The 10,135-nt window shown below is 36.4% G+C and overlaps 2 protein-coding genes across 3 annotated transcripts in view; one reads left to right on the top strand and one right to left on the bottom strand.

Moving 5' to 3' along the window:
- Nucleotides 1-5,087, top strand: part of LOC18038214 (thyroid adenoma-associated protein homolog) — a 7,890-nt gene extending 2,803 nt beyond the window's left edge. Inside the window, 5 exon segments of the mRNA XM_006431062.2 lie at nucleotides 6-35; nucleotides 37-651; nucleotides 879-1,150; nucleotides 1,537-2,127; nucleotides 2,467-5,087. Coding sequence (XP_006431125.2) covers nucleotides 6-35; nucleotides 37-651; nucleotides 879-1,150; nucleotides 1,537-2,127; nucleotides 2,467-4,894 — 3,936 coding nt within the window. The 3' untranslated portion in view covers nucleotides 4,895-5,087.
- Nucleotides 5,088-5,663: 576 nt separating this feature from the next.
- Nucleotides 5,664-9,173, bottom strand: LOC18038140 (NAP1-related protein 2). Of its 2 annotated transcripts, XM_024182112.1 has the most exons (10): nucleotides 8,867-9,173; nucleotides 8,128-8,250; nucleotides 7,972-8,022; nucleotides 7,716-7,787; nucleotides 7,411-7,524; nucleotides 7,261-7,322; nucleotides 6,904-6,961; nucleotides 6,607-6,663; nucleotides 6,406-6,441; nucleotides 5,664-5,933 (listed from the first exon to the last, which is right to left on the bottom strand). In XM_024182112.1, the coding sequence occupies exons 1-10, from the start codon at nucleotides 8,984-8,986 to the stop codon at nucleotides 5,892-5,894; spliced, it is 735 nt and encodes a 244-aa protein (XP_024037880.1). In that variant the 5' UTR covers nucleotides 8,987-9,173; the 3' UTR covers nucleotides 5,664-5,891. The 2 variants fall into 2 exon arrangements, with proteins under 2 accessions (XP_024037880.1, XP_024037881.1); XM_024182113.1 differs by lacking the exon at nucleotides 6,406-6,441.
- Between the last annotated feature and the right edge of the window lie 962 nt (nucleotides 9,174-10,135).

Genomic DNA, 10,135 nt, shown 5'->3' with positions numbered 1-10,135 from the left:
CCCAGAAAGTAATAACTTGGTCTAAGAAATTAGTGCGCAGGTCCGCGTGTGAGAGAGAGTGATGCTGGAGCATTGGCTTTACGGCTTATATTTAGGAAGTATGTCTTGGACCTTGGGTGGATAGTTAGAGCTTCAGTTAATGTTGTATGTCTTCATCCACAGCCACAACAGCTAAAAGGAGTAGGTCAGATTTGTAAATCCAGTGCTCCTGTGGTGGAGTATATAAAATCACTAATTGATTGGTTAGAAGTGGCAGTAAAGGAGGGAGAGAGAGATCTGTCTGAATCCTGTGAGAACAGTTTTGTGCATGGCATATTACTTGCTCTACGATATACTTTTGAGGAATTGGATTGGAATTCCAATGCCGTTCTGTCTGGTTATTCTGAGATGAAATGTGCGTTGGAGAAGCTTCTGGAACTGGTTATGCGAATAACTTCACTGGCACTTTGGGTGGTTTCTGCAGATGCTTGGTGTCTGCCTGAGGACATGGATGATATGATTATTGATGATAATTTGTTGTTGGGTGTTCCTGAGGAGATGGATGAGCCCCTGCGTTCTTTAGAAGATGAAGAGAAAAATTCAAAGCCTGCACAAGATGTCAGAACATCAGAACAGGTCGTCATGGTGGGTTGCTGGCTGGCTATGAAAGAGGTACATTCCTCAGTTTGTCTAGTTCTAGTTCTTTCATGGGATCCCGCTATTCAAGCAATTGTATTGGTGCTGTAACGATTTTTTTAATTAACTATTCATTTTGCTGAAGTCAAATTAATCGAGAAAGGATTTGTAGTAGCCCTTTTCTCTGTTCCTGCTTTTTTTTAAAAAAATAAAAAAAAAACTTTGGGTGAGGCTATGAGTGACAGAATGTTTTTGGCTTTCAGGTGAGTCTTCTATTGGGGACTATCATAAGAAAAATTCCTTTACCAATTCACAGTTCTTCAGATACAGTAGACTCTGGAAGTGGCACATCAGATGCTGCTGATGATTTGCTGATGACAACGTCTGATGCAATGCTTGACCTGAAACAACTTGAGAAAATTGGGAGCCATTTCTTGGAAGTGCTTTTGAAGATGAAGCATAATGGTGCAATTGATAAGACGAGAGCTGGATTCACGGCTCTTTGCAATCGTTTACTTTGTTCAAATGATCTAAGGTAAGTTTCTATTTGTCTTTTTCAACTGGTACTACCTGATGTTATGCTTCAATTCATGCCTGAGTGAGCAATCGTCTTAAGGGATTATGATGTCAATTGATGGCTTGCCTCCCCACCCCCCCCCCCCCCCCCCCCCCCCCCCCCCCCCAACCCTCCCTGAAAGGATTATGGTGTTAATTTAATGTTTAAAAGATAGACATGGTTTCATTCTGGTGAAAGAGATTTTTTTGAAGAGCTCCTAGTCATCACCATTGCTTTTATGTTGTTAAGAGATATTCTATATGTTAAAAGTTTACACTGCATGTCTGAACTTTACTCAATGTATGCTAAGCTGTGTGTTGGAAAGATGTTGTTTATCATTCCTGAGATGCTGTCTCTCTTTGTAGACTTTGTAGGTTGACAGAGTCTTGGATGGAGCAACTTATGGAAAGAACTGTGGCCAAGGGACAAATTGTGGATGATTTATTACGAAGAAGTGCCGGTATTCCTGCTGCTTTCATTGCTTTATTTCTTGCAGAACCAGAAGGTGCACCAAAGAAGCTTCTCCCTCAGGCACTCCGGTGGCTAATAGATGTAGCTAACAGGTCTTTGCTGGATCTAATCGAAAACAAAGGTGCAAAAACCACCATGTGTGAGTTTTCACATTCAAACCAAGAGACAGAGTCTGCAATGCCACCCGATATATATGCAACCTGGAATTCCTCAAAGATCCGGGATGAGGGTGTCGTTCCAACAGTACATGCATTTAACATCCTTAGAGCTGCTTTTAATGATACCAACCTGGCAGCTGATACCTCGGCTTTTTCTGCTGAAGCTTTGATTATTTCAATCCGTTCATTCTCTTCTCCGTACTGGGAGATTCGGAACAGTGCTTGTCTGGCATACACTGCCTTGATACGACGCATGGTTGGATTTCTTAATGTTCAGAAACGAGAATCTGCACGACGTGCATTAACGGGGCTGGAATTTTTTCATAGGTATGACTTCTTTGACCAAAGAATTTGATCGCAGTTTTTTTCTATTGTATTTGCTGTGTTCTCACATTGTCATAGATTGTCGTTTATTTTTAGAAGTTCATGATTCGTTGAAGTTCAGCAAAAGTTTGAATATTTTCTATCCCTAAGTTATCATGAAAAGAGCCTCTTGGTCGACTGCAGTAAAATTTCAATTTGTAGGCCCATCTTTTGAACTATTTGTTGTTTTGCAATTTTGCAGGTTGCCATGCTTTTAATCTTTCTCTTTTTGCTTACTGTTTATTACAACTCTAATACTCTTGCTCTTTCTAACAATTACTTTAATCTGCCTTTTTCCTGCAGGTACCCCTCATTGCATCCTTTTATATTCAATGAACTGAGAGTTATAACAGAATTGCTTGGCAATGCATCATCTGGTCAATCAGCATCCAACCTGGCAAATGTTGTGCACCCAAGCTTGTGCCCTATGCTGATTCTTTTGTGTAGGCTCAAACCTTCAGCACTTGCGGGTGAAAGTGGAGATGATCTGGACCCTTTCCTGTTCATGCCATTCATTAGAAGGTGCTCAACCCAAAGCAATTTAAAAGTTCGTGTTCTTGCATCTCGAGCTTTAACAGGCCTGGTACCTAATGAGAAACTGCCTGATGTCCTTCTCAATATTGCCTCTGAGTTACTTTGTGTTGAGGGCCAAAATGAAGCTGCTCCTGTTTCTTCGTTGCATGGAACTCACAGGGCTTCCTTCAATTTAATTCATGGAATTCTATTGCAGTTAGGTTCTCTGTTGGATGCCAACTGCAGGAACCTGGTAGATTTCTCAAAGAAGGATCAAATTCTTGGTGACTTAATTAAAGTTCTTGGGAATTGTTCATGGATTGCGAACCCTAAAAGGTGCCCATGCCCCATTCTGAATGCCTCTTTCTTAAAAGTGCTTGATCACATGCTCAGTATTGCAAGAGCATGCCATACAAGTAAAAGTTTTTCCACTGTACGGAATCTACTTTTGGAATTATCTACTGATTGCCTAGATGTGGACGCTTCTTATGGACTGACATATTATGATCCAACAATCACTGAACTTCGAAAAAAAGCAGCTAACTCATATTTCAGTTGTGTCTTTCAGGCATCTGAAGAATCTGGCGAAGAAGTTCTCCAGATGCCACAGAGGTGTTCTCCGGTTGATTCAACGTTGTCGAAGATGCCAGACATGGAAAATACTTTTTCTGGGCTCCTGGAAAGGCTGGTCCGGTCCTTGTCAGATTCATCATATGAAGTACGGCTTTCCACATTGAAATGGCTGCTGAAGTTCCTGAAATCAACAGAATCAGATAGAGAAGTCTGCGAACTGTCCAGTTATGAAATAAAGAGCATTCAGAATTGGACCAAAAATAATCTACAAGCAACATTGATGAGTCGTTTAGAGTTGGAGAAGAATCCTAGATGTACGAATTATGTTCTGAGGCTTCTATTCACTTGGAACTTGCTTCAGTTTCAGAAACTTGGGAGCAATGTATGCACTGAAACAATTTTTGTTGGTAGTGTGGATTGTGATTCTGTTGTTCAGTTCTGGGATAGGCTAATGTCCTCATATGAGCTCACAAGACATGCTAAAATTAAGGAATCCTTGATCAACTGCATGGCTATATGCATAAGGCGTTTTGCAAATTTATTTACTAGCTCAATTCTTGTTGATGCAAGGAAGAAAACCATTGAAATCAGTGAATCTGATCATTTGGGAAGATCCGCTCATTTGTTTGCATGCATTACTGCATTTGTGAACATAATCAATCGGCATAGTTCCTCATCTGAGCCAGTGAACATGCGCAAGGCAGCAACTGGATCTATAGTAGCATCAGGTTTACTTGAACAAGCTGACCTCATAGGTTCGTATGTGTCCAACCGCCAAATCCCCTCTGAAAATTTGTCATTGCATTTTGAACCACAAGAAGCTGGTAATATGTATGCTCATCAAGTTCTAGTGATATGGTTCACGTGTATCAAACTTCTGGAAGACGAAGATGATGGGATTAGGCAGAGGCTTGCCATAGATGTGCAAAAGTGTTTCTCTCTGAGAAGATTTGGAAGTAGCTCGCATGGGGTTCCCAACCAAGTGGAAAAAGTGATTGAACTGAGTTTTGAGCATCTATCTTCTATTTTTGGATGCTGGATTGAATATTTTGATTACCTTTGCCAGTGGGTACTTGTTGCAGCTAGCCATGTGGTATCCGGAGGGGATCTAGTGAGACGGGTTTTTGACAAGGAAATTGATAATCATCATGAAGAGAAGCTGTTAATCAGTCAAATCTGTTGCTCTCAATTGGAGAAGATTCCGATTTTGAAATCCTGGGTGGCTGACTCATTGAACAAAGATCATGCCAGAAATTATTTACTTGGTTGGAGACACAGGTTTTCCCAGCAGTTGATGTCATTTGCAAAGGATCATGGCAGGAAATATGAAGGAGTTGATTGGATTGGTGGTGTTGGTAACCACAAGGATGCATTTCTACCCTTGTATGCAAATTTGCTTGGCTTTTATGCACTTTCAATCTGCATTTTTAAGGTGGAAGCTGAAGATGGAATGCATTTGCTCTCTGACGTGGTTGAACTTGGCAGAATCATCAGTCCATTTCTTAGAAACCCTTTGGTGGGTAACCTTTACTTGCTAGTTGTTAAGTTGCATGAGAAACAGACAGGTGCTACTGCTGACCACACAGTTGAATTCAGAGCTGACATGATTTGGGATGGTTTTGATCCTTATTTTCTTCTTAGGTAAACACTGAAACTTTTATTAATTTTAGCATATTGTAGTTTATATCCCAGCCCTGTGATGCAAAAAGGGTTGTAAAATTTTGTAGGTGAGATACAAAATATTTGAATGTACGACACAAAGCTCTCTACATCAATGGATGTACTAGCATGTAATGAACTATATATATTGTGCTATGAAGGCCTGCATGAGAGACTATGCCACAGTTCTTTGTCATTTCATTTTGTTTTTGTTTTCTCTTTCTGATCATATCTTATTAAATACACATTCTTAACATTGTGAAATCTGAAAAGTGATTCAATGCACTTATTTGATCATTAAAAACAAAAGAAAATGTTGTTTGTTTCTTCATGAAAAAAGATGTGTTTACTATTCTGACACTCACATAATTAAAAAAAAAACTTATTATCACTTTTTAGTTAATTTATTCGTGACATATTAATTTGTATAAAACAATTTATAACTCCATTATTATATTTTCTATTACCTTTCCAACTCAAGAAATATTTCTCCTTTACAACTCTCAAGATATATTTTTTTTAATTCATTTTCTCGTTTTTCAAAAATATAATCTCTCAACGAGGAACTTTTTGCTTGTTTATGGTCACCATCAATTTAAACTTACACAAAATCTAAAATTTGTAGTTAAATGCACTGTTCTTAATGCATCAAAATCAAATTATCTCGTCGACATAATCATGTAATGGTACTTATCGAAGAACTGTCATATTTTGTAGGATCAAACATCATCATGGAAAAGCAACAGAGTTGCATGTTGAAGAAACTCCCTAAACGTTTTCTTTACTAAAACTTGGATAAAATGGAAATGGAAGTTAATTCATTTGGACAACTACTCAATAGAGACCAAGCAGGTCCACAGCCAAAAATGGAAGCCTGGAAAATTTTGAGTTAATGAACAGTAATTTTGGAAGCTAAACTATGCATTAAGCATCTCCATCATTGACTTGAACTCCCTGCAGCAAGACCAGAAGCGGCCAAGTGACTAATTACCATCTTCATCCTCATCGCCATTTTCGCCATTTTCCTGATAAAAGAGTATCATTCAAAGTTATATGTAACATCACGGTATAAATTTACACTGTAGAGTATCAACTATTAGCAGGTGTAATTTTCAGATTTTGAAACACAAGCATAACTCGTGAATCTGATCAAGGCAAACTCTTGACAGGCTGGTGAACTTGAAGGTCTCTTGAAAGAGCTGTATCTTTGAGAGGCTTTGCTTTTCTTAAACCTCAACAATAATGAACCTTCTGTATTTTGGATGCAGCTCCAATTGAGATTTGAAAGGTTTTGAGTTTGACTTATAAACTTTGATCCCTCACCTAGATAGTCATTTATTTATTTATTTATTTTTCCCAATGAAATAACTAGGTGAAGGCCATGTATGAAACACATTTTTTTGAAAATATATATAGGGGAAAAATCCTGTTATTGGAATGCCACCAACCACCATATATACATTCATATGTTCATGCAGGTTATACTTTTATCCTTACCTCGTCATCTCCATCAGACTCTTCTTCACCAGCCTCCTGCAACAAATATAATTACGAACTTTCCATGTGAATGGAGATCAAATTATAAAATGCTTCATTCTGTAAAAAGCTTTGTTTACTATATCACCACGAAATGGAACATAAAACAGGAATAATGTGTATAAAACAAAATAATAACAGGAAAATAGATAAAGATATTACATTGTTGAAATACTTGAGAGGATTGGGCCACAAGTCCTCCTTAATAATTTCGGCCACCTGCAATTCAAATTGAAAACAAAACAACTTAAGGAAAGAGAGACAAAAGAGGAGCTATTCTTTGATGATTCAATTTCAGTTTTGCAATACCAGGTTTGAATGAACGTATGCAAAGGAAAAAAAAATAATGATAAAATTAGCAAAAATGCATATAACCATCCCATATTACTGCAGCACTAAAATATATTCTTTCTCAAAAATATGTAAACACCAGCGATAAGAAGCAAAGAAAGTAGTCACCTCATCTTGAAGCTCAACAAAATCTTTCTGTTCGGTTTCAGCAAACCAACTAAAGAAGCTGCATGCTTAAAATTAACAATTTAGTTGAAATGATAAATAAATGAAAAGGAAAATAAAATCTGAATGGCTTAATCATTCATAAAGTCTTTTCCAAAAGTGCAATCTGGAGGGCTTAATCCTTCATGTCATGTACGTGTCTTCATGATTTTCCCAATTTGAAACATTTTACTGAAAAGCCAATGGCATCAAACCTAGAGACTATTCACTATTTGACTGGCCTGACGTTTCTTTTGCTGCCAAGTGTAAAACAATTGCGATATTTAAAAAAAAAACAAAATCACAAATCAGTAGATTCACCTCTCTTCAGCCAATGGTCGCTTGTTTCCATTTTTCTCATGATTGATTCCATTAGTAGAGCCCTTCACAAGTTTCGTCACATTTGTCATATATTACCAAAAGAATAAAAATAGAATGAAAAATGCCAAAAGCAGAGTGTTTCGTCATTACCATGCCTTCTTTCCACTTAATGACAGTGCCAGTTATCTTAGTTGTTCCCTCGTCAAGGAAAGTAAATGTTTTTGACAACTTTGTGTTTTCAAAATGAGGATTCTCATTGAAAATCTGAAAAATTTTAGGTTAAAAGAGGGGAAAAAAATCATTAGCAACAACTTATCATAACATTATTAGCGTACTCATAAAAAAGAAATTGAGTTACAAATAACAACATACTAGAATTGCCAAAGAAAAATTAAGGCTATGATTTATCAATTATAACTTGGACCTAGAAAACAGGAATTACATGAGAAACTTACAAATGTGATGCAGTATCCTGATTTCACATCTTTGAAGTCCTCAACGTCAAGAGAATTCATATATTTGAAGATCTATTTAAACAAGGAAAAGAAAGTATATCTGTGCAATTAAAAATGTATTCATTCTAATGACATAAGGAAAGTCAGTGGCACTATTTAATACTGCACCAAACACTTTAAAGGACAAAAGAACAAAATTGTAGCTTTAAAGAGTTGGATTACAATTGAATAACTTTGTTATATTCAAGAGCCAAACCTTCTGGTCTTCCTCATTCAGAAGATCGCAAAGCACAGGATGACTCAGGAACTGCAGAAGTAAAATCATAATACAGTACAAGTTAAATGGATGAATTCCTAATGCATTCTCAAATTCGTCAAAAAGTTGAAAAGTTTAATTATATGGAGCACTGACGGCATTTAACCAGAAGTCTGGGATAGATTTGATGATCTCATTCCGCTTGTTGTAGACAGGCCTGCGTATCTCATTATATTTCTGCTCTATCTCCAACACTTTGTCACTTGCTTCTTCATTCACCTATTGAAAGAAAAAGCAATCACTTAATTAGCCCCATTCCCAGCCAGCAAAACTCGAATCATATTATAGAACAACCTAAAGTTTATTCCACTCTGGCCACAACAATTTCAGAAAGATTATAAAAACTCAAGCCTAAAACAATCTTGTACGCCCCAATTGAGTAATGATCGGTTCCCACACAATAAAAAACTCAAATCTTTAAATCATAATAGCTAATGTCAGGCACATTTTCTCAGAAGACCGATATACAACATAGAGAAAAAAAAAAAAAAAAAAATTGACCTACACCACATACATCGTAAAAAATATTACAAATGCACAAACTAATAATACATGATACATATAAATAATTATGATTAACTGACAATTAATATAGAATACCTTCAGTGATACCCTTTACATCCACAAATAAAACCCCACCTTTCATATCTCTTAATACCTCAGAGCAGACAAATTAATAGCTTCTATCATATCACACCATCAAAATCACAAATTTTAATAATGTACGTATATCTCTTTTTACACAACACAATACATAGCGTACATGATACATGCACACATGCATGCGTACATTTATACACAAAGTTTTAAATAAGGGGAGATTAAATTAAAGAACCTTTTCAAGCTCATCTTGGACCTCCTGCAATTTCTCAATGGAGAGAACAAGTTCAGTGTCGATGCCGTCCGCATTCTCATCCTCAGCCACCTTTGATTTCTTTCCCCTGTCAGCCACCATATTGCACGAATACCAACTTTCTGATTGTGATTTTCTCGGGAAAGTAACGGAAAATAAGAAGCCAAAAGATAAAGAAGAAGAGATACAAGACAGAAGGGGTTTTGTTTTTGTTGGCCTCCTAGGAACTGCAGCAATCGGCTTAAAGGGGCTTCGGAGTGAAGCTATTTATACGGTACAACAAGTACTACTCAAGCACTAGACCCTTTGTGTCTCGAGAATATTTTTTGGGTGACATAACATTAAGTCATTAACCCAATTAATTATTTTAATTTTTCTTTAATTAAAAAAATCTTGCAATGTACTGAAAATATTAATATTCGAATTTTATAAAATCATTTGAGTGTCAATTAGTTTCAGGCAAATGCTATGTTACAATTAATGTAACATACACATTCAATAACAACCACACAAATTATATGAGCTCATTATTTGTGTGGTTATTGTTGAGTGTGTATGTTATATTAATTGTAACATAAGAGCTCCCGAAGTTTCATAGTTTAGTTACCAATTGAAGATTTGGGCTAAGACGATGGTCTTAGTTAACTGGGCCATGCTTAAATCATGAAACTAATTGACATGTGAAAACTTGGGTTGTGAAAATTGAATGGGCATGCCCCAAGTTTTAAATCTGCGTAGACAAAATGATTTGGGTATAATTCAATTCACCACTTTGGGTTAAGGCGTTAAGCCCAATTAAATCACTCACAAGTCACAAGTACAATCACAAGCTAAATTTTAACTTCCATTACGATTCCCAATTCACTCAATTTGTATTTTTTTTCAAAAACAAAGATTTGGAAGTCCATCCTTCAACATTAAGATGTAAAAACTTTGGATTTTGTTTGTATTACAACAAAACACTAATTATATTATATGTTTTCATTATAATAATAATTGGAGGGAAGGGCCAATTTCCAATCACCCCATAAGTTACGTTTATCGTTGAATTGAGTTCATGACTTGATCCTCGTCGCATGTACATGCCAATCCACTTCAGAGAAAATTATTGGAGATGATCGTTGAAGCCAAATTAAATTAATCATTATTATTATTATTATTATTATTATTTGTGAATGTAGCTAATATTTTGGTAAAGTCTATATGTGAGTCGTGAGATATTATTATTGGTTGACTTGAAACATAGTATAA

Source organism: Citrus clementina, unplaced genomic scaffold (genome assembly GCF_000493195.1).
Source record: "Citrus clementina cultivar Clemenules unplaced genomic scaffold, Citrus_clementina_v1.0 scaffold_6, whole genome shotgun sequence".
NCBI lineage: Eukaryota > Viridiplantae > Streptophyta > Magnoliopsida > Sapindales > Rutaceae > Citrus > Citrus x clementina.
Note: the sequence above shows the minus strand (reverse complement) of the source record. Positions and strands in the feature narration are given on the sequence as shown.